General features: G+C 44.9%; 1 protein-coding gene across 9 annotated transcripts in view; it reads right to left on the bottom strand.

Moving 5' to 3' along the window:
* The window catches only part of LOC137361430 (NACHT, LRR and PYD domains-containing protein 3-like), a 110,644-nt gene that overhangs the window by 11,545 nt on the left and 73,921 nt on the right, over positions 1 to 25,178 (bottom strand). For all 9 annotated transcript variants that reach the window (XM_068026288.1, XM_068026287.1, XM_068026282.1 and 6 more), the window contains 4 exons: positions 2,913 to 2,999; positions 2,600 to 2,770; positions 2,287 to 2,457; positions 1,880 to 2,050 (listed from right to left, as the gene is read on the bottom strand). In XM_068026288.1, coding sequence (XP_067882389.1) covers positions 1,880 to 2,050; positions 2,287 to 2,457; positions 2,600 to 2,770; positions 2,913 to 2,999 — 600 coding nt within the window. The remainder of the gene's footprint in view (positions 1 to 1,879; positions 2,051 to 2,286; positions 2,458 to 2,599; positions 2,771 to 2,912; positions 3,000 to 25,178) is intronic.

Below are 25,178 nucleotides of genomic sequence, written 5' to 3'. Positions count from 1 at the left end.
GAGAGAGCGAGGGGGGGGAGATGGGGAGAGAGCGGGGCGGGTGAAGTGGGAAGAGAGCACGTGGCAAGCGGGGAGAGAGCGAGGGGGAAGCGGGGAGAGAGCAAGGGAGAAGCGGGGAGAGAGCATTGGGGGGCAATGGGGAGAGAGCATTGTGGGGGCAATGGGGAGAGAGCATTGGGGGGGCAATGGGGAGAGTGCATTGGGGGGTGCAATGGGGAGAGAGCATTGGGGGGGCAATGGGGAGAGAGCATTGGGGGGGCAATGGGGAGAGAGCATTGGGGGGGCAATGGGGAGAGAGCATTGGGGGGGCAATGGGGAGAGAGCATTGGGGGGGGCAATGGGGAGAGAGCGAGGGGGGAAGCAGGGAGAGAGCGAGGGGGGAAGCAGGGAGAGAGCGAGGGGGGAAGCAGGGAGAGAGCGAGGGGGAAGCAGGGAGAGAGCGAGGGGGAAGCAGGGAGAGAGCGAGGTGGAAACGGGAAGAGAATAAGGGGGAGGCGGGGAGAGAGCAAGGGGGGATGCGGGGAGAGAGCAAGGGGGGATGCGGCGAGAGAGTAAGGGGGGAAGCAGGGAGAGCGAGGGAGGGGAAGCGGGGAGAAAGCGGGGGGTGAGCAAGGGGGGAAGTGGGGAGAGAGTGTGGGGGGAAGCAGGGAGAGAGCGAGGGGGGAAGCGGGGAGAGAGCATTGGGGGGACAATGGGGAGAGAGCATTGGGGGGGCAATGGGGAGAGAGCATTGGGGGGGCAATGGGGAGAGCGTGGGGGGAAAGCAGGGAGAGAGCGAGGGGGAAGCAGGGAGAGAGTGAGGGGAAAGCAGGGAGAGAGCAAGGTGGAAGCGGGAAGAGAATAAGGGGGAGGCGGGGAGAGAGCAAGGGGGGATGCGGCGAGAGAGTAAGGGGGGAAGCAGGGAGAGCGAGGGGGGGGAAGCGGGGAGAAAGCGGGGGTTGAGCAAGGGGGGAAGTGGGGAGAGAGTGAGGGAGGAAGCAGGGAGAGCGAGGGGAGGAAGCGGGGTTGAGCAAGGGGGGAAGTGGCGGGAGAGTGAGGGGGTAAGCGGGGGGTGAGCGAGAGGGGGAAGCGGGGGGGAAGCGGGGAGAGAGCAAAGGGGGAAGTGGGCAGAGAGCGAGGGGGGGAAGCGGGGAGAGAGCGAGGGGGGGAAGCGGGGGGTGAGCAAGGGGGGAAGCGGGGGGGGGAGAGCAGCCTGAAGAACTTGGTGGCGGTGGGTCCGAGTGTGCACTCCTCCTCCCCAGCCCCCGGCCACTGACTGCAGGCCACTCATTCCCTGCTTCCTCCCGCTCACTCCCCCCACCACTTGCTCCCCACCCCTCTTCGTTCTCCTTCCCCACTCCCCCCCGCTCCTCACCCACTATCCTCACTCTGGCCGCCCGCTGCCTCACCCCTCACATCTCCCGCCACCCACCCACCCCGCTCCATGTACAGCGATTGTGTGCTGCCATGTGTTTCAGTTGCCTTTCTGTGATTATTTGAGCACCGCCATCTTTAGTCCTGGCAGCTACCCGAACACCGCAGACAGTGACGTTTTAGTGCAGCAGGCTGTATTTACACTTGTGCCAGTGCAGCGCCACCTAGTGGTTACATTGTCAGCAAACGCAGCCTTTTTTTCATAACCTTCGACCTTCACCTTGAGGCGACCATTCTCTGTTACCATATTCTACTCTGGAAATCCAGTTGGTGAAGAATATTACTGGAGCTAATCTTTACTCAGTCTTACATTAATTTAGAGTTTAGCATTACAAACATACACCTCCTCACTCAATCACACCACAGTGTCAATAAGTGGCTCTTTATATGTGCTGAATTGAAACCCCAGTCAATGCCCACTATCTGCACACAATTAATATACAACTAACATACAATTCGCACTTACCACAATTTCTGTATTTTACAGTCCGGGTTCCTCAGAGCCTCAGACAGTAGTTTCACTCCTGAATCTCCCAGTTCATTATAATTCAGGTTCAGATCCGTCAGTGATCGGTTTGTACTGAGAGCAGATGCGAGATCATCGATACACGAAGTTGTGAGATTGTTTCCTACCAACCTGGGATCAAAGATAGAGAAATAACAGGAATTAGAGTAAATCCCCAGTGTTTATTAATAACATTATTACTGATCATGTTATTACTAGAGTAATATGCAGTGCTTAGTAATAACACCATTGCTGATACTAATAATAATGCACAGTGTTTATTAATAACACTATTACTGATATTAATAGCAACATAGTGTCAGATACCCAGTTATTATAAACACAATCTCACACAGTCTGGCACTTACCACAGTTCCTGTATTTTACAGTCTGGGTTCTTCAGAGCCTCAGACAGTAGTTTCACTCCTGAATCTCCCAGATTATTACCACTCAGGTCCAGATCCGTCAGTGACCTGTTTGTACTGAGAGCGGAGGCGAGATCCTCGATACAAGAATCTGAGAGATTGTTTCCTCCCAGCCTGGAATCAAAGATGGAGAAATAACAGGAATTAGAGTAAATTCCCAGTGTTTATTAATAACACCATTACTGATATTAATAGTAACGTACAGTGTCAGACATCCAGTTATTATAAACACAATCTCACACAGTCTGGTACTCACCACAATTTCTGTATTTTACAGTCCGTGTTCCTCAGAGCTTCAGACCGTAGTTTCACTCCTGAATCTCCCAGATTATTATCACTCAGGTCCAGATCTGTCAGTGACCGGTTTGTACTGAGAGCGGAGGCAAGATCTTCGATACAAGAATCTGTGAGATTGTTTCCTCCCAGCCTGGAATCAAAGATGGAGAAATGACAGGAATTAGAGTAAATTCCCAGTGTTTATTAATAACACTATTACTGATATTAATAGTAATGTACAGTGTCAGATACCCAGTTATTATAAACACAATCTCACACAATCTGGTACTTACCCCAGGTCCTGTATTTTACAGTCTGGGTTCCTCAAAGCCTCAGACAATAGTTTCACTCCTGAATCTCCCAGATTATTGGAATCCAGTCTAAACACAAACAGACAGAGAGTGAGAAACAAACTGAATCAAACCCGGACCTGATACAATTCACTTTCTGTTGAATGTTACAGGAAACACTGAAAAAGACTTGAGGAAATTAATAACCAGATTTTCCCATCACTGACAATGAATCTCACACTGTAGAACTCCTCATATATTCAGGAGCTGTCAATAAACATCAAAGAGGGAAGTAACGGGATAGAAGGTAGGTGATTGGTTGGTGAGTATTACAGTGTGTTTTTGTCTCTCTAAGTGACAGCATTTGAATAAAGTATTGCTTGGGGTAATAAATCTATTACTTTATTAAATTAATTTGATAAATGAACTAATTAATACATTTATTATGAATTGTTTTAAAAGACCTAATTACATTTATTCAGGTTATCAATAAACAAATTAATTATAAAAGACTAGAGATGACAGGGCAGGCTACGTGTTGTGACTGTAGGATGTGGGAGTTTGTGGATAGTGAGACTGTCCCACATTCCCACACCAGCAGGAAATGTCTCCATCTTCAGTCATTCCAGCTCAGAGTCAATGGGCAGGAATGTGAGTTAGAGACATTCCCAAACATAAGGGAGGGGGAGGAATTTCTTCACAGTTTTATCCAGAACACAGTCACAGTTCAGAGAAAATCACAGGTTCAAGAAGAGGGTGTAACCATTAGGGAGCAGCATGGTGAGGACTGAGGAGAGATTGAGAAGGAGGTTCCTCAAACACAGGTCCTGTCCAAAAGGTACAATGTACTTGTTACCTGTGAGGACAAGGAGAAAGACTGTGGGGAGGACAGTCACAATGTAGACCAAGGTACTGTGGCTCAGAAGACTGTCCAAGAGGGAAAGAGCAGAATAGAATGTGGTAGTGATAAGGGTTTCTCTAATTAGAGGGATGGATAGTGTCCTCTGCAGACATGAATGAGAATCCTGTCGGGTGCGTTGTCTACAAGGTGCCAGGGTAAGGGATATCTTATGGTGGCAGGAGAGCAATTTGGAAGGGGTGGGAATAATCCAGTTGTCGTGGTCGATGTTGGAACAAACGACATATGTAGGAACCGGGAGGAGATCCTGCTGAGGGAATATCAGGTGTTTGGAGCTAAATTAAAAAGCAGGACCTCAAGGGCAATAATCACTGGATTATTTCCCAAGCCACATGTAAATTGGCAAAGAAACAGTCAGATCAGGAGAATTCAAGTGTGGCTAAAGAGCTGGTGTGGGAAAGAGGGGTTCCTTTAAATGAAACATTGGCACCGGTACTGGCACAGGAAGGAGTTATACTGAGTTTACAGACTCCACCTGAACCGGGATGGGACCTGTGTCCGAGTGGAAAGGGCAAACAAGGAGATGGTAAAGGCTTTAAACTAATAAGACGGGGCAGGGTGGGGGTGAGGGGGTGTGGGGGAGATGGGGAGGGACGAACAGAAAATGAATTCAGCCTGAATAGAAACAATACAGGAAAGTGGAGCATTCTCATAGAGTCGTACAGCATAGAAACAGGCCCTTCGGCCCACTGTGTCCATGCCGAATCCCACCTGCCTGCATTAATTCCATATCCCTCTATGACTCTCTCATTCAAGTACCAGTCCAGATGCCTCTTAAATGTCGCTACTGTACCTGCCTCCACCACCTCCTCTGGCAGCTCATTCCAGATACCCACTATTCTTTGTGTGAACAATTTACCCCTTTGATCCCCTTTAAAACTCCTCCCTCTCACCTTAAATCTATGGCCTCTAGTTTTAGTCACTCCTATCATGGGAAGTAGACTCTGGCTATCTACCCCTCTCATAATTTTATATACCTCCATCATGTCCCCTGTCAGCCTCCTTCGCTCCAGGGAAAACAGACCCAGCCTATCCAATCTCTCTTTATAACTCAGGCCCTCCAAACCAGGTAACATCCTTGTGAATCTTTTCTGCATCCTCTCTAGCTTAATCACATCTTTCCTGTAGTGCGGCAACCAGAACTGCACACAGTCCTCCAAGTGTGGCCGAACCAACGTTATGTACAACTGTAACATGACGTCCCAACTCTTGTAGTCAATGCCTCGGCAAGCATGCCATACGCCTTCTTCACCACCCTGTCTACCTGTGTTGCCACTTTCAGGGAACTATGTACTTGCACACCAAGGCCGCTCGACTCAACAACACTCCCCAGGGTCCTGCCATTCACTGTCTATGTCCTGCCCTGGTTTAAGTTCCCAAAATGCATCACCTCACACTTGTCTGCATTAAATTCCACTTGCCAATCCCTTGCCCACTTTCCCAGTTGATCTATATCCTTTTGTAACCTTAGACAACCTTCTTGACTGTCCACTCTCCCTCCAATTTTGGTGTCATCTGCAAACGTACTGACCATGCCCGACATTCACATCCAAGTCATTAATATATATGACAAACAACAGAGGGCCCAGCATCAATCCCTGCGGCACACCACTGGTCACCGGCCTCCAATCTGAAAAACAACCCTCCACCACCACCCTCTGCCTCCTATCACCAAGCCAATTTTTGTATCCAATTGGTTAGCTCACCCTGGATCCCATGTGTTCAAACCTTCCGGACCAGCCTACCATGCGGGACCTAGTCAAAGGCCTTGCTAAAGTCCATGTAGACAACGTCCATCACCCTGCCCTCGTCAATCCTCTTGGTCAAATCCTCAAAAAACTCAATCAAATTCGTGAGACATGATTTCCCACGCACAAAGCCATGCTGACTATCCCTAATCAGACCATGCCTTTCCAGATGCATATAAATCCTGTCTCTCAGAATCCCTTCCAATAACTTTCCCACCACTGATGTAAGTCTCACTGGCCTGTAGTTCCCTGGCTTATCCCTGCTGCCCTTCTTAAATAAAGACACAACATTAGCTATCCTCCAGTCTTCCGGTACCTCTACCGTGACTAATGATGATACAAAAATATCTGCCAGGGCCCCAGCAATCTCCTCCCTTGCTTCCCATAGCATCATAGGATACACCTGGTCAGGCCCTGGGGATTTATCCACCTTAATGCGCTTCAAAACCTCCAACACCTCCTCCTTTGTAATGTTGATATGCTCCAGGATATCGCTGTTCCCTCCCTTGAACTCACTAGCTTCCATGACCTTCTCCACGGTAAATACAGATGAGAAGTATTCACTTTAAGACCTCACCCATTTCCCATGGCTCCACACATAGATTGCCACACTGATCTTTAAAGGAACCTACTTTCTCCCTAGCTACCCTTTTACTCTTAATATACTTATAGAATCTTTTAACATTCTACTTTTATCTTATCTGCCAGGGAAATCTCATGGCCCCTTTTCGCCCTCCTAATTTCCTTCTTAAGTGTACTCCTGCATCCCCTATACTCCTCGAGGGACTCGCTTTATCCCAGCTGCCTATACCTGATATTTGCCTCCTTCTGAGAGTTCCTGTCTGATGCCATCGAAATTAGCCTTCCCCCAATTTAAGACTTCAACCTGAGGACCAGTCCTATCCTTTTCCATAACTATCTTGAAGCTAATAGAGTTATGGTCACTGGTCCCAAAGTGCTCCCCCACTGACACATCAACCACCTGCCCAGCCTCATTTCCTAAGAGGAGGTCAAGTGTAGCCCCTTTTCTAGTCGAGCCATCCACACACTGCTTCAGAAAACTATCCTGGACACACTTAACAACTTCTTCCCCATCTGATCCCTTAGCACTAAGGCAGTCCCAGTCAATATTGGGGAAGTTAAAATCACCTACTATTACAACCCTATAATTCCGACACCTATCTGTGATTTCCCTATATATATGCTCCTCCAATTCCCTCTGACTATTGGGGGGCCTATAGTATAATCCCATCAAAGCGATCACCCCTTTCTTATTTTCTCAGTTCTACCCATATGGCCTCGCTGGACATTCCCCCCAGGACATCCTCTCTCAGTACTGCCGTGATATCCTCCCTAATCAATAGTGCAACTCCCCCATCTCTCTTACCTTCACCTCTGTCACACGGGAAGCTTCGGTACCCCGGAACATTGAACTGCCAGTCCTGCCCATCCCTCAACCACGTTTCCGTAATAGCTATAATATCACAATCCCATGCACCGATCCATGCTCTGAGTTCATCTGCCTTCCCTGTAAGGATTCTTGCATTAAAGTAAATGCAATTTAGCCTACCAGACTATCCACACTCCCTGTCCTGCCTACTGGACTTGCTTGCTTTAACCTCCACATTTGTCTCAACTATCTCATCAGAAAGGTCCCACCCCCCTGCCAGACTAGTTTAAACCCTCCCGAGTAGTACTAGCAAACCTCCTCGCAAGGATATTGGTCCCCTTCCAGTTTAGATGCAACCTGTCCCTCTTGTACAGGTCACCTCTGCACCAGAAGAGATCCCAATGATGCAAGTAGCTGAAGCCCTCCTGCCTACACCAGCTCTTCAGCCACACATTCATTTACCTTATCCTCCTATTCCTACCCTCACGAGCACGTGGCACAGGGAGTAATCCTGAGATTACAACCCTAGAGGTCCTGCTTTTTAACCTTCTGCCTAACTCCCTATATTCACTTTGCAGGACCTCATCTCTCTTCCTGCCTATGTCGTTAGTACCAAAATGCACCATGAGCTCTGACTGCTCAACCTCCCCTTTCAGAATGTCCAGCAGCCGCTCTGAGACATCCTTGACCATAGCACCAGGGAGGCAACATACCATCCTGGAGTCTCATTTGTGGCCACAGAAACGCCTATCTGCACCCCTTACGATAGAATCCTCCTATCACTGTAGCTCTTCCACCCCTTTTTCCTCCCTTGCTGTGCAGCAGAGCCCTCCATGGTGCCACAGACCTGGCTGTTGCTGCTTTCCCCTGGGAGCTCATTCCCCCCAACAGTATCCAAAGCGGTATATCTGTTTGAGAGGGGGATGACCACAGGGGACTCCAGCATTACCTGCCTGTGCCTACTACTCCGTCTGGTGGTCACCCATCTCTTTTCTGCCTGTGCAGCCATTACCTGCGGTGTGACCACCTCACTAAACGTGCTATCCACGACGTCCTCAGCATCGCGGATGCTCCACAGTGAATCCACCCACAGCTCCAGCTCTGTAATGTAGGTAGCCAGTGGCTGCTGATGGATACACTTCCTGCACACATGGTCACCAGGGATACTGGAAGCATCCCTGATTTCTCACATAGTGCAGGAGGAGTATACCACAGGGCTGAGCTCTCCTGCCATGACTTACCTTTAAATTAATTTAGTTACTTCCTTTACAAAATACTAATTACACCAGGGGCCTTGTTCTACCCACTACGATATAAAGTCCTTAATAAGCTACACTGAATTGAAAAAAAAACACTCTTTAGTAGCACTCATTGGAAAGAAAAAAGTGAGTACTTCGATAGAAAGGAGGTAAATAGAATTATGGAGTATGATTGTAAAAAGCTGGTAAAAAAAATGAAGTAAGAGGAACTGTTATTACAAATGAGTTAAAGTTTTCATACAGCAATACACACAGTGTCAGTAATAAAACAGGGGAACTGGAGGCAATACTACATTGTGAGGATCCATATTAGGGATTACTGAGACACAGCTATGGAAAAATCTGGACTGAGCATTAAACATTGCAGGATATAAACTACTTAGAAAAGATAGAGGGGAAATTGGGGAGGTGGAGTAGCTGTACTTAATACTGAAAACAATGGCAGTAGCAAAAAGTGACATGGACATCAGCAAGAGAGAAATAGAATCCACATGGATAAAGATAAAAGATAATAAAGGATTAACCACATTAACAGGGATAGTCGACGGACCACATAATAGTGGAAGGAAGGTGAGGGAGAAGTATACAAAGAAATTAGGGAAATTAATAAAAAAACATGGAATAATCATGGGGGAATTTCAACTAACATGAGATTAATTGGCCAGAAGAGATATGTAAATGAAATAAGGGAATGGAGTTACTACAATATGTACAAGACTCCTTTCTAACCCACTATGTAAGAAGCTCAACAAGGGAGGATTCCCTACTGGATCGAGTAATGGGGAATGAGCCAGAGCAGATAAAAGAAGTAAAAGTAGGGGAACATCTAGACAATAGTGAACATTAATATTATATACTTTAAGACAATAATTGAGAAGGACGTAAGTATGACGAAGACCAGGGAATAGATTGGAGAAAAGTGGATTTTGAGGGTCTGAGAATAGAGCTGAGGGAAATAAAACTGACAACAATATTAGATTAGATTAGAGATACAGCACTGAAACAGGCCCTTCGAGTCTGTGCTGAACATCAACCACCCATTTATACTAATCCTCCACTAATCCCATATTCCTACCAAACATCCCCACCTGTCCCTAAATTTCCCTACCACCTACCTATACTAGTGACAATTTATAATGGCCAATTTACTTATCAACCTGCAAGTCTTTTGGCTTGTGGGAGGAAACCGGAGCACCCGGAGAAAACCCACGCAGACACAGGGAGAACTTGCAAACTCCACACAGGCAGTACCCGGAATTGAACCCGGGTCCCTGGAGCTGTGAGGCTGCGGTGCTAACCACTGCGCCACTGTGCCGCCCTATTGTCAAACAGTGATGTAGAACAGCAATGGGAAACATTTAAAACCATGTTCGACATAGTCCAGGAAAAATATATTCTGTGTAAAAGACAAGAACAAGTGAAACACTAATGAGTTACCATGGATGAACAAAGATATCAGATAAAGAAAAATGAGGTCTTGGAAAAAGACAGACATTAAGTACATGAGCAGCAGGGGAGAGCATGACAAAGAGATTAGACATTTTAAAAAAAGGACAAAAAGGAACAATTAAATTATCAAGGAACAAATAGTAAAATATTTTATAGGCACATAAATAAAAAAAGGAAAATCATGATGGAAAAGGGTCAATTATTGATGGTCAGGATTATATCACAACAGGCAATGATAGAGAAATGACAGAAATATTAAATAATGACCTTGCTTCAATATTTACCAGGAAAACAGGATAGGTGGACAGATTAGAAATCAGATAACAGCATTGAAAATAAAAAGGTGAAGTTTTAAATAAACTAATCAAACTCAGAGGATAAAAACCCCTGGTCCAAATGGATTACATCCACACATTTTAAAAAAATCTAGGGAAGAGATAGCAGAGACATTACTACACATTTTTAATCATTCTTTAGAGAAAGGTGTAGTGTCAGAAGACTGGCCGATAGCTAACATTATACCGATATTTAAGAAAGGAGATAGAACATGTACAGGGAACTATAGACCAGTTGGCTTAACATCAGTGATAGGAAAAATAATGGAATCTCTACTAAAGGTGGGAATAGAAGAATATCTGGAAACCAAAGATATAATAATGAATAGTCAGCATGAATTTAAAGAGAAAGTCTTGCTTAACCAACCTTGTTGAATTTTTTGAAGAGGTGACAGAGAAAGTAGACAATGCTAATGCAGTAGATACAATTTATCCAGATTTTCAAAGAGTCTTCGATAAGGTATCACAGAACAGACTAATGAATAAGGTCAGAGATTGCAGGATAAGGGAACAAGCAGAATGGACAGCTAGCTGGCTTCAAAACAGAAAGCAGAGAGTCGGGATAAAGTGTAGTTACTCAGAATGGCAGAAGGTGGAAAGTGATGTTCCACAAGGATCAGTGCTGGGATCACTGTTTTACAATTTATATTAATGATTTAGACTTTGGAATCAAAAACACAATTTCTAAATCTTCAGATGGCACCAAACTTGGGGTTGGGGGGATAGTTAATCTGAGGAGGATAGCAACAAATTACATGAAGATATTCACAAACTTGCAGAATAGACATGTAATTGACAAATTAATATCAACATTGATAAATGTGAGGTATTACATTTTGGAAAGAAAAGTAAAGAGGTTACATATTACTTACAAAATAAGAATCTAAATAGGGCAGAGGAGGTAAGTGATCTGGGAGAACAAATACACAAATCACTAAAAGTAATTACACAGGTTAACAGTAAACCAAGCACTAAGGTTTATTCCTAGGGGGTAGAATTGAAAAGTATCGAAGTTATGCTAAACTTGTGTCAAACCCTGGTTGGACCACACCTGGAATACTGCAGACAATTCTGTTCATCATATTATAAAAAAGATATGGAGGCACTGGAGAGTGTGAAAAATATTCACAAGGATGATACCAGAAATGCAGGGAATACCGATCAGGAGGGAATGAACAGACTGGTCTCTTTTCTCTAAAAAAAAAGGAGCAGGCTGAGGGGTGACCTAATAGAGGTGTTTAAAAGTATGAAAGGTTTCAATAGAGGAGACACAGAGAATGTTTCCACTTGTGCGGAAAAGCAAAACTAGAGGCCATCAATGTAAGATAGTCACCCACAAATCAAACAGTGAATTCAGATTGGTCAGTCCTAGATGATGTGTTACCTCCCTGGTACTGGGGTAAAGGACATCACGGAGAATGGGCTAAGTACATTCCAACAAGCTGGAAAGGTCGGGGAAACAAAGCCAGGGCTCCTTGGATAATGAGGGAGATAGAGAATATGACAAAATAAAAAAACAGTGTATGGAGCATGTCAGGTGAATTATTCAAGCACGAACCAGGCCAAACACAATGGGCTGGATTTTACCGAGCCCCTGGTTTCAGGCTCCGTGGTGGGGGAGGTGGAAGATGCTTCTGGCAGAGGTTCACCATGGAGCCCGATTCCGGGAGGGCCAGGCCTGATCCTCCTGGTGGTGACAAGGCTCTGTGACGGCACCCCTGTCGCTGGGCAACGGGACCTGCATTGAAATATTTTAATGAATAGATTGAAATAAACTTACCTCGAATCTTCCGGGCCCACCACGATCTCCAGTGCAGCAGCCGGCACTCCCACACCTTCACTTCCCCATCTGGGAAAAGCAGGCAGGACACTGGTGTGGGGTGGGGGGGCGGGGGGAAATTAAGATATTTAGTGTGGGGGGGGGGAGCAGTGATGGGGGGACGGGGTCAAATAATCATCATCAGTATATGGGATTGTGGGAAGGGATGAACTTTAAACTTTGTACAGTCTCAGGGAACAAAGGTCACGTTTCAAAGTTAAGTATTTTGTGGGGGGGGAAGGGAAAATAGTTAATGTAATTCTTATTGGGGGTGGGAAAGGGGCATTACAATTTTGTTAGGTAAATTTTGGGGGCAGCACTGGTTGCCCTTGAAAGATGGGACCAGCTCCTGCACACAGGCATCTGAAACCATTGCCGGTGTCAGACAGCCTACCCCCTCCACGTTGGGGGTGGCTGTGCTGGCTTTAAATGAGCTGCCGTGTGGGAGATTGCTGTGGCTCTGATGTGTGTGATCATCTGAGAATGGAATGGCAGTTAACGCAAAAGGGAACCCAAAAATCCTCTAACAGCATGTAAATGGTAAGAAACATAGAAACACAGAAAAAGTACAGCATAGAATGAGGCCATTCAGCCCATCGTGTCCATGCTGGCTAAAGAAGCTATCCACCCAAACTAATACCACCTTCCAGCCCCTGGTCCACCGCCCTGCAGGTTACAGCACCCTCGGTACATGTCCAGGTACCATTGAAAAGAATTGAGAGTTTCTGCCTCCACCACCATTCCTGACAGTGAATTCCAGACACCCACCACCCTCTGGGTGAAAACGTTTCCTCTCATGTCCCCTCTAATCCTTCTACCAATCACCTTAAGGGTTTAAGGGGGTAGTAAGATGTGGGGTGAGGCCGATTAGGGTCAAAGAGGGTGATATATGCTTAGAGGTGCAGGGCAAGGCTAGAACATGAAATGAATATTTCGTATCGGTGTTTACTAAGGAAGTGGAATGTGACAAAATACCAGTTGAAGCGGAGATGGTAGGGGTAATGGATGGGGTGAAGATTGATCGGCAGGATGTACTGGAAAGGCCGGCTCTGCTTAGAGTGCATATGTCACCTGGTCTGGATGTCTTGCATCCAGGTTGTTTAAGGAAGTGAGGGTGGAGATATGGAAGGGCTTGCCATAATCTTCTAATCTTCCCCAGATACGGGGAAGGTGCTAGAGGATTGGACAGTGACAAATGTGACACCCTTGTTCAAGAAACTTTGTAAGAACATGCATCGTAACTACAGACCAGTCGGTTTAACTGTGTTGGGTAAGATTTTGGAAACAATGATCAGGGAAAAAATTAACAGGTATTTGGAGAGGTTTGAGTTAATTAAGGAGAGTCAGTACGGATTTGTAAAAGGCAGATCATGCTTGACTAATCTAACTGAATGTTTTTAATGATGTAAGAGAGAAGGTCGATGAGGGGAATTCGGTGGACATTCTCTATATGGTTTTTAAAATACCTTTTGACAAAGTTCCACATAAAAGGCTGGTTAATAAAAAAACATCGAGGTGTCTGGAATAGAAAGGTCAGTGTCAGCTTAGACAAAAAAACTGGTTTAAGTATGGAAACCAGCGAGTGGTGGTAAATGATTGTTTATCAGACTACTGGATGGTGGACATTGACATTCCCCAAGGGTCAGTGCTGGTGCACTGATTTTATTTGTGACATATATAAATGACTTGGATGTTCAAATGGAGTAAAATTTCAAAATTTACTGATGATACCAAACTCGGAGATGTAGCAGACTGTGAGGATGTCACCAATCGACTGTAACAGGGCAGAGATAGACTAGTAATATAGGCAGACAAGTGGCAGATGGAATTTAATACAGTGAAGTGTGAGGTGATGCATTTTGGCAGAATGGGGAGGGAGAGGCAATATAGACTTAATGCCATAGTTCTAAAGAGTGTGGAGAGACAGAGGGACAATGTCTTCCCTAATCAGTACTGTCACCACTCTTCCCTTTTATCCTTCCCTATCTTTACATCAGTTCTGATGAAAGGTCACAGACCTGAAACATTAACTCTGCTTCTCTCTCCACAGATGCTGCCTGACCTGCTGAGTATTGACTGCACTTTCTGTTTTTATTTCATATTCCCACATGCTGTTTGTACTTGTAGCTCAACAAACTTATTCACCACACTTTGTGCTTGTACACATATGTCTAAACATGTCTTTGTATTCCTTGTAATCCTTCTTAATCTCTCTATCTCTGTAATCTCCTCCAGCCCCACAACCCTCCGAGATATCTGTGCTCCTCTAATTCTGGCCTCTTGTACATCCCTGATTTTAATCGCTCCACCATTGGTGACCTTCAGTTTTCTAGGCCCCAAGCTCTGGAATACCCTCCCCAGAACACTTTCCTCCAATAAGACACTCCTTCAAACTGACTTTTCCAAGCTTTTGATCACCTGATCCAATATCTCCATGTAAAGAAAAATACTTGCATTTCTATATCGCTTTTCACAACCACCAAACATCTCAAAGCACTTTACAGCCAATGAAGTACATAAAGAGTCTACATAGAGATATAGATAGGTTAAGTGAGGAGGCAAAATTTTGGCAGATGGAGTATAATGTGGAAAAGTGAGTACTTGTTCACTTTGGCAGGAAGAATTGAAAAGCAGTATATTATTTAAATGGAGAGAGATTGCAGAACTCTGCAGTACAGAGGGATCTGGGTGTCCTGGTACATGATTCACAAAGTTAGTATGCAGGTACAGTAAGTGATTAGGAAGGAAATGGAACGTTGTTGTTTATTACAAGGGGAATAAAATATAAAAGTAGGGAAGCTTAGCTACAGTTGTACAGAGTGTTGGTGAGACCACATCTGAAGTACTGCATTCAGTTTTTGTCTCCTTACTTAAGAAAGGATAGAATTGCATTAGAAACAGTTCAGAGAAGATTCACTCGACTGTTTCCTGGGATGAAGGGGTGATCAGAAGAGGAAAGGTTGGACAGGTTGGGTCTGTTTTCACTGGAGTTTAGAAGAATGAGAGGTGATCTTATTGAAACATATAAGATCCTGAGGGGACTTGACAGGTGGATGCTGAAAAGATGTTTCTCCTTGTGGGAGAGACTAAAATTAAGGAACACAGTTTAAAAATAAAGGGTCTCCCATTTAAGACAGAGATGATGAGAAATGTTTTCTCTCATAGGGTTGTTAGTCTGCGGAATTCTCTTCTCCAGAGAGCAGTGGAGGCAGGGTCATTGAATATTTTTAAGGCGGAGTTCAACAGATTATTGATTGACAGGAGTGTCAAAGGTTATAGCAGCTAGACAGGAAAGTAGAGTTGGGGCCGCAATCAGATCAGTCATGATCTGCTCAAATGTTGGAACAGGTTCGATGGGCCGAATAGCCGACTCCACCTACTAAGGTGTATGCTTGTATCTAATATGGTCCTCCCTCCTTCTCTAGTACTATCCAATATACTCACTCCTTTATGTACCTTATTCCTCTATTGTACTTCTATATGCTGGTGATCATCCTCCTGCCACTTTAATTTAAACCCTCCGCAACCGCGCTAGTGAACATCCCCACGCGGCCATTGGTCCCAGTCCTGTTGGGGTGGAACATTTCCCTTTTGAATAGGTGCCTTCAGCCCCAGAACTGGCCCCAATGTCCCAAGAATCTGAAGCCCTCCCTCCTGCACCATGCTTCAAGCCACATATTGATGCTCCCTGTCTTCCAATTTATACTCTCACTGGTGTGTGACACTGGGACTAATCCAGAGATTATTATCTTTGAGGTCCGACTTTTTAATTTTCTCCCGAGCTCCTGAAAATCAGACTATAGGACCTCAATACCTGCCCTCTCTATGTCGTTGGTACTGATGTGTACCACAACTTCTAGCTCGCTTCCTTCCCCCTGCAAACTATTCTACACTCTCTCCTTTACCCCGGCATTAGGGAGACAACACACCATGTGGGACTCACAATGAGAGTTACAGAAATACCTGACGATGGAATCTCCGATAACCACTGCATTCCTACACTTTGCTGTTCCCCCCTGTGCAGTCTCTTGCTCATTGGTGCCATGGTCTGGACTGCTCTCCAATGTGTTGTCATTCTCAGCAGTCTCCAATGGGAGGAGATGTTTCAGGTACAGGTTCATTACATTCCAACAAGGGTAAAAGTTAGTGGAACCAAAGCCAGGACTCCTGGGATGATGAACGAGATAGAGAATATACTGAAACAAGAAAAGGGTGTCTGATGCATGTCAGCTGGATTCTTCATGACAGAACCAGGACAAATACAATAAGTTGAAAGGGGAAGTGAAGAGCAAAATAAGACTGGCAAAGAGAGAATATAAGAATAGAATGGCAGTTAATATAAAAGGGAATCCAAAAATCTTCTGCAGGCATGTAAATGGTAAGTGAATAGTCAGAGGCAGGGTGGGTTCCATCAGTAACTTAGTGATATATGTTTTGAGACACAGGGCATGGTTAAAATACCTAATGAGTACTTTGTATTGGTGTCTGCTAAGGAAGATGATACTGACAAAATAGCAGAAGTGGAGATGCTGGAAGTAATGGACGGGTGAAAATGGCTCGGCCGGATGGACTGGAAAGGCTGGCTTTGCTTGGAGTGGATAGGTCGTCTGGTCCGGATGGCTTGCATCCCAGGTTGCTCAGGGAGGTGGGGTGGAGAGAGCAGAAGGGCTTGTCATAATCTTCCAATCTTCCCGAGATACGGGGAGGTGCCAGAGGATTGGAAAGTGGTAAATATGACACACCGACTCAAGATAGGGTGTAAGGACATTCGTAGTAACTACAGGACGGGCAGTTTAACATCAGTGGTGGGAAAGGTTTTAGAAACAATAATCAGGGAAAAAACATTGATCAGCACGTAGAGAGGTTTTAACAGCAAATAGTATTTGACGAAAGTAACTGATTTTTTTTTTAATGAAGTAACAGGGAAGGTTGATAAAGGGAATTCGGTGGATGTTATCTATATATAAGAAAACATTTGACAAAGTACCACATAAAAATAAAAGGCCGGAATTGGAGGGTCAGTGTCAGTCTGGATAAAGCATTGGCTTAAGGACAGAAAACAGTGAGCCTTGTTGTTTTTCAGAGTGGAGGATGGTAGACAGGTGTTAGTACTGGGATCACTGCTTTTTTGATATATACAAATGACTTAGATATTGGAATACAGAGTCGAATTTCAAAATTTGCCAATGATACCAAACTTGGAGATGTCAAAAACAGTGAAAATCAGGAGGCAAAAGAGAGGGAGGAATTTAAAACAATCACTCTGTGGTTAGCACCGCAGTCTCACAGCTCCAGCAACCCGGGTTCAATTCTGGGTACTGCCTGTGTGGAGTTTGCAAGTTCTCCCTGTGTCTGCATGGGTTTTCTCCGGGTGCTCCGGTTTCCTCCCACAAGCCAAAAGACTTGCAGGTTGGTAGGTAAATTGGCCATTATAAATTGCCCCTAGTATAGGTAGGTGGTAGGGAAATATAGAGACAGGTGAGGATGTGGTAGGAATATGGGATTTGTGTAGGATTAGTATATATGGGTGGTCGATGGTCGGCACAGACTCGGTGGGCCGAAGGGCCTGTTTCAGTGCTGTATCTCTAAACTAAACTAAAACTAAGTCCCCTGGTCCTGATGGCCTGTGCCCGAGCGTCTTTAAGGAAGTGGCTGCAGAGATAGTGGATGCATTGGTTTTAATCTTCCAAAATTCCCGAGATTCTGGAAAGGTCCCAGTGGATTGGAAAAAACACGAGTATAACACCTCTGTTCAAGAAAGGACAGAAAGCAGGAAACTACAGGCCAGTTAGCCTAACATTTATCGTTGGGAAAATGCTAGAATCCATTATTTAAAGAGGTAGAGCAGGACATCTGGAAAAATCACAACACAGTCAGGCAGAGTCAACATGGTTTTGTGAAAGGGAAATCGTGTTTGACAAATTTATGAGAGTTCTTTGAGGATGTAACAAGCAGGGTGGATAAAGGGGAACCAGTAGATGTAGTGTATGTGGATTTCCAAAAGGTATTCGATAAGGTGACTCATAAAAGGTTACTGCACAAGATAAGAGCTCCTGGTGTTGAGATGATATATTAACATGGATTGAGGACTGGCTAACTGACAGGAAACAGAGAGTCGGGATAAATGGGTCATTTTCAGGACGGCAAACTGTAACTACTTACAATCGATATGAATGATTTTGATGAAGAGACCAAATGCATTGTAGCCAAATTTGCAAACACTATAAGTTTATTCCTGCTAAAGTGGACAACCTCACATTTTTCACATTATACTCCATCTGCCAGCAGGAATACAATTATTTACATGGAGAGAGACTGCAGAATGCTGTGGTCCAGAGGGACCTGGGTGACCTTGTACATGACTCACAAACAGTCAGCATGCAGGTACACCAAGTAATTAGGAAGGCAAATGAATGTTGGCCTTCATTGCAAAGGGGATGGCATATAAAAATAGGCAAGTCTTGCTACAACAGTACAGATCATTGTTGTATCCGCATCTGCAGTACTGTGTACAGTTTTGGTCACTTATTTAAGGGGGGACACACTTGTATTGAAAGTAGTTCAGAGGCCACTAGGCTGATTCCTGAATGAGGGTGTAGGCCTGAAATGTTGGTCAAGTAACACTTTGTACCCAGCATGCTCTAAGGCAGCTAAACATAAGCACAGAACTTAAGAGTCATAGAGAGATACAGCACTGAAACAGGCCCTTCGGCCCACCGAGTCTGTGCCGACCAGCAACCACCTATTTATACTAATCCTACATTAATCCCATATTCCCTACCACATCCCCACCATTCTCCTACCACCAACCTACAATAGGGGCAATTTACAATGGCCAATTTACCTATCAACCTGCAAGTCTTTGGCTGGTAAGCTAACAGACATGTCAAAGCTTATGGTTAGGGATATGTGACCATGAGACCAAAGTGTTGAACAAGAATAGATAAAAGAGGAACAGATATAGGTGGCTATTGGAAACAAGTCTGGACTTCTGTTCAGATGGCTAAATGGCTAATGTTGTCCAAAGATGAGATAATGCTTGAAGATTTGTGCAAAACAAGATCATGTGAGCCATGGGTTGAGCAAGGAGCCTTCAAAGAATATATAAGGGTTAACACTGGAGGGTATTCTCAGCGAGAACCCGGGAACAACTCTCGAAGACAGGACCCTGAGTCTGGAGGCTCAGTGATCAACCGTGACAAGAGACTGATCACCTCTGTGTTGACGGGTAGTATCTTGTACAAGAAGTGAGACTTGTACTTATTTGGTGTCTAAATAAAACTGTTGTAAGCTTTTGTATGCTTTAAGTGATTCCAGTAGTAATAAAGTGAAGTGATGCGATACTTAGGTTTTAGTGTATCTTTGTCTGTCACATCAGTTGATACCCTACAGAGAAAAAGGGTCAACAAGGGGTTTGTCTGATGAGGAAAGGTTGAGCAAGTTGGACGTATACTCATTGGAGTTTAGGAGATTGAGATGTGATCGAATTGAAAAATATAAGATTCTGAGGGGACTTGACAGAGTAGATGCTGAGGGGATGTTTACCCTAGTGGGGAATGTAGAATGGGGTGGGGGGGTCGGGGAGGGGGTGGGGCACAGTTTCAAACTAAGGGGCCTCCCATTTAAGACGGAGATGAGGAGGAACAACTTCTCTGAGGGTTGTTAGTGTTTGGAACACTCTTCCCCAGAGAGCAGTGGAGGCTGGATCATTGAATATATTCAAGGCTGAGTTAGACAGGTTTTTGATTGACAAGGGAGTCAAGGTTTATTGGGGGCAGGCAGGAAAGCAGAGTTAAAACCACAATTAGATCAGTCATGATCTTATTGAATGACGGAACAGATTCAAGGGGCTGAATGGCCTACTCCTGCTACTATTTCTAATGTTCTTATGAGGATGATACCAATCGCCTGCATCAGGACATAGATAGGCTATCAGAATGGGCAAACAAATAGCAGATGGAATGTCATACAGAGAAGTGTAAGGTGTTGCATTTGGCAGAAGAGATAGGGAGAGGCAACATAGACTTAATGGCACAGTTCTAGAATTTGCAGGAACAGAGGGATCTGGGGGTTCATGTGCCTGTATCTTTGAACGTGACAGGACATATTGGGAGAGTAGTTAACAAAGTTTATGAGATCTTGGGCTTCATAAATAGAAGTATTGAGTACAAAAGCAGGGAAGTTATGTAGCATCTTTATAAAGCTCTGGTTAGGCCACAATTGGAGTATTACGTCCAGATTTGGTCACCACACATTCGGAAGGATGTGAGGGTCCCCGAGAGGGTGCAGTAGAGATTTAACAGAACAATTCCGGGGATGGGGGATTTTAGCGACAAGGTTAGATTGGAAAATCTGGGGTTGTTCTCTTTACATCTGAATTAGGAGCAGGAGAAGGCCAATCAGCCCCTTGAGTCTGCTCCACCATTCAACATGATCAAGGCTGATCTCCTGCCTACCCTCAATAACCTTTCACCCCCTTGCGTATGAAGAGTCTATCTACCTCTTACTTAAAAGCATTCAAAGACTCTGCTTCCACCACCTTTTGAGAAAGGAAGATCCAAAGACTCTCAAACCTGAGAGAAAAAAAATTCTCATCTCTGTCTTAAATGGGTGACCCCTTATTTTTAAACAGTGACCCCTGATTCTAGATTCTCCCTCAAAAGGAAACGTCCTTTCCACATCCACCTTGTCAAGACCCATCAGATTCTTATATGTTTCAATCAAGTCGCCTCTTACTCTTCTGAACTTCCAGCAGTTACAAGTCTAGCCTGTCCAGCCTTTCCTCATAGGACAACCCACCCATTCCAGGTATTACTCTAGTAAACCTTCTTTGAACTGCATCCAATACATTTCCATCCTTCCTTAAATAAGGAGACCAATACAGTACACATTACTCCAGATGTGGTCTCAACAATACCCTGTATAACTGAAGCATAACCTCCCTACTTTTGTATTCAATTCCCCTCACAATAAAGGATAACATTCTATTAGCTTTCCTAATTACTTGCTGTACCTGGATACTAACTTTTTGTGATTCATGCACTTGGACACCCAGATCCCTCTGCATCTCCGAGCTCTGCAATCTCTCACCATTTGGATAACATGTTTCTTTTATTCTTCCTGCCAAAATGGACAATTTCAGAATCACAGAATTGTTACAGTGCAGAAGGAGGCCATTCAGCCCATCGTGTGTGCATAAGCCCTCTGAATGAGCAATTCACCGAATGCCAGCCTCCTGCAAATCTTTCCTTTCAAGTATTCCCTTTTGAAAGTTATGATTAAATCTGCTTCACTGTCATTTCAGGCAGTGCAATCCAGATCACAGCAAATGACTGTGTAAGACACTACTTCAGCCTCAGCTGGAGTATTCCGTCCAATTCTAGGCACCACACTTGAGGGAAGACGTGAGGGCTTTGGAGAAAGTACAGAAAAGATTAAAAAGAATGGTTCCAGGGATGAGGAACTTCAGTTATGAAGATAGACTGGGGAAGTTAGGACTGTTTTCCTCAGAGAAGGCAGAGAGGTGATTTGATAGAGGTGTACAAAATCATGAGGGATCTGGACAGAGTCGACAGAGAAAAACTGTTCCCAATTGTGAAAGGATCTCGAATGAGAGGGCACAGATTTAAAGTGTTTGGTAAGAGAAGCAAAAATGACATGAGGAAAAACTTTTTCACACAGCGAGTGGTTAAGGTCTGGAATGCGCTGCCTGGGAATGTGGTTGCAGCAGGTTCAATTGAAGCATTCAAAAAGAAAATTAGAGAGTTATATGAAAAGGAAGAATGGACTGTGTTATGGGGAGAAGGCAGGGGAATGGGACTGAGGGAGTTTCTCTTTCAGAGAGCCAGTGAGGACATGATGGGCCGCATGGCCTCAGTCTGCACTGTAACAATTCAGTGATTCGGTAAAAAGATTTGCCTCACCTTCTCCCTGATTCTGTTGCTAATTATCTTAAACCTGTGTTTTCTGGTTATGGCCCCTCCCACCAGTGGAAACAGTTTCTCCCGATCTGCTCGATCAAAGCCCTTCATGTTTGTAAGACTAAAAAAATGGAACATTTTATCAAGAGAACTTGCCCTGTAGCTCACTGGACTAGTGCTTGTAAAATCCAGTCCTACAGCAGTTCTTAAAGGGCTGTAGATTTTTACAAAAGGAGAAGTTTTCATTGTACATAATGACACAGTGGAGACATGTGGGCAACACTATGTCCTTTGATGTTAAAGAGTTGGAGTTCGTGCAGGAAGTGCACTAAAGGAGGATGGTTCTACTTGAGATTGAGTGTCACCCTTCAGTAAAAGCACAGTCGGCAGCTGCATGAAGGGAGGTTGTCAATTGAGCCAAAGTAGTTCCCCAGGTGTCTGGAACATGGCTGTAAATGAGGACGAGGTGTGTTGGTGTCAAGAGAAGGTGAAAGTAAATATCCTTCACCAGGGCCGGATGGATTGTATCCCGGGTTGTTAAAGGAAGCCAGGTAGGAAATAGCTGATGCACTGAGGATCATCTTCAAATCCTCACTGGATACGGGCGAGGTGCCAGACGACTGGAGGTCTGCGAACGTTACACCATTGTTTAAAAAGGGTGCGAGGGGTAGGCCAGATAATTATAGACCACTCAGTCTGACCTCGGTGGTGGGTAGATTATTAGAATCAATTCTGAAGGACAGGATAAACTGCCACTTTGATCAGGGATAGTCAGCATGGATTTGTTAAGGGAAGGTCATGTCTTACCAACTTAATTGAATTCTTTGAGGAAGTAACAAGGAGGTTTATATGGATTTTAGTAAAACATTTGATAAGGTCCTACATGGCAGACTGATCAGTAAAATGAAAGCCCATGGGATACAGGGGAATGTGGCAGGTTGGATCCAAAATTGGCTCGGTGACAGGAAGCAAAGTGTGGTAGTGGACGGATGCTTTTGTGAATGGTAATCTGTTTCCAATGGCGTTCCACAGGGCTCAGTGTTGGTCGCTTGCTGTTTGTGGTATATATTCATAATTTGGACTTAAATGTGGGAGGCATGATGGGGAAATTTGCCAATGACACAAAAATTGGTCGTGTAGTTGATAGTGAAGAGGATAGCTGTAGACTCCAGAATGAAGTAAATGGTTTGGTTCAGTGGGTGGGAAAGTGACAAATGGAATTCAATCCGGAGAAGTATGAGGTAATGCACTTGGGGAGGGCAAATAAAGCGAGGGAACACACAATAAACGGGAGGATATTGAGAGGGATAGAAGAAGTGAGACACCTTGGAGTGCATGTCCACAGGTCCCCAAAGGTGGCAGGACAGGTAGATCGAGTGGTGAAGAAGGCATATAGAATGCTTTCCTTTATTGGGCAAGGTATACAATTCAAAAGCAGGAAAGTAATGCTGGAACTGCACAAAACGCTGTTTCAGCCACAGTTGGAGTATTGTATACAGTTCTGGTCATTACATTACAGGAAGGGCATAATTGCTCGGAGAGAGAGCAGATGAGATTTGCTAGAATGTTGCCAGGGCTTGAAAGTTACAGGTATGAGGAAAGATTGGATAGGCTAGGGTTGTTTTCCTTAGAACAGAGAAGGCAGAGAGGTGATTTAATTGAGGTGTACAAAATCATGAGGGGCCTCGATAGAGTAGACAGGAAGGACCTGTTTCCACTAGCGCAGAGGTCAATTACCAGGGAGCACAGATTTAAGTGATTGGTAGAAGGATTAGAGGGACATGAGGAAAACTGTTTTCACCCAGAGGGTGGTGGGTGTCTGGAATTCACTGCCAGGAATGGTGGTGGAGGCAGAAACTCTCAATTCTTTTAAAACGTACCTGGACATGTACCTGAAGTGCTGTAACCTGCGGGACTATGGACCAGTCACTGAAAGGTGAAATTAAATTGGGAGGATAGTTTTCAGCCGGCAGGGACATGACGGGTTTAATGGCCTCCTTCTGTGCTGTAATTTTTCTGTGGTTCTTTGATCACATACATTCCTGGTCTGGTCCACCAATCACTGCACAAACCTCAGCTGGGAACCAAACACCTGAAGGATTTTGGATTTTTCGATGCCAGTTTTAAGGATTAATTACCTTCTAAAGGATCTGAGTTTGTTTCAGGGTATTAATTTAACAAAGGAACTGTTAAATAGACTGATCAACAGCATGATGGTAAGGGTGACTGCATTCGAAATGTCTTATTCAGCAGACTGTGGGACCCGACTCCGCGCCGGTGGGTGAGGCGACCCGACTCCGCGCCGGTGGGTGAGGCGACCCGACTCCGCGCCGGTGGGTGAGGCGACCCGACTCCGCGCCGGTGGGTGAGGCGACCCGACCCCGTGCCAGTGGGCGGCTGGACCCTGAGAAAGCATTTTAACAGCAGCAGCCAATTCAGACTCTGCCCGAGCCAGGCAGGCAGACCTCAGCGATCGGGAGGAGAGAAAAATTCATCTTCCATCATTGGTGCTGTCGCCACGAGGGTGACCATTGTGAGCAGGAGACCTCTTCATGGACCATGGAGCAGCCATAAAGGAGGATTTACCTGGCACTCTCCCAATATCAGCGAGGGTGGGAGTTGCCTCTTCACTGGGCACTTAATTGCCTCAATTGGCTGCCCGGTAGGTGGCAGTGCCACTGAGGTTCCCGCTGCTGGTAAAATGCCCTGGAGAAAAGAAGGTTGAGAGGAGATCTGATAGAGATGTACAAGATTATGACAGGTTTAGATAACGGAGACTAAGAATATTTTTTCCCATTAGCTGATGGTACAAGGACTGGACAAAGTTTAAGTTTTTGAGCAAAACATACAGGGGGTACATGAGGAGTAACTTTTTTTTTTACAGTGAGAAACATAGAAACATAGAAAATAGGAGGAGTAGGCCATTCAGCCATTTAGCCCTGCTCTGCCACTCAAAAAAGATCATGGCTGATGGTCTAATTCAGTACTCTGTTCCCGCTTTCTCTCCTTATTCCTTGATCCTGTTGGAATTAAGAAATACATCTATCTCTTTCTTGAATATATTTAATGATTTGGCCTCCACTGCCTTCTGGGGTAAAGAATTCCACAGGTTCACCACCCTCTGAGTGCAGAAATATCTCCTCATCTCAGTTCTAAATGTCATACCCCGTATCCTGAGACTGTGACCCCTGGTTCTGGACTCCCCACCCATCGGGAACATCCTCCCAGCATCTAGCCTGTCTAGTCCTGTTAGAATTTTATCGGTTTCTATGAGATCCCCTCTCATTCTTCGAAACTCTCGTGAATATATGCCCAGTCAACCCAATCTCTCCTTACACGTCAATCCTACCATCCCAGGAATCAGCCTAGCAAATCTTCATTGCACTCCCTCCATGGCAAGAACATCCTTCCTCAGATAAGGAGGTCAAAA

The sequence above is a fragment of the Heterodontus francisci genome, unplaced genomic scaffold (assembly GCF_036365525.1).
Source record: "Heterodontus francisci isolate sHetFra1 unplaced genomic scaffold, sHetFra1.hap1 HAP1_SCAFFOLD_106, whole genome shotgun sequence".
In the NCBI taxonomy this organism is placed as follows: Eukaryota; Metazoa; Chordata; class Chondrichthyes; order Heterodontiformes; family Heterodontidae; genus Heterodontus; species Heterodontus francisci.
Note: the sequence above shows the minus strand (reverse complement) of the source record. Positions and strands in the feature narration are given on the sequence as shown.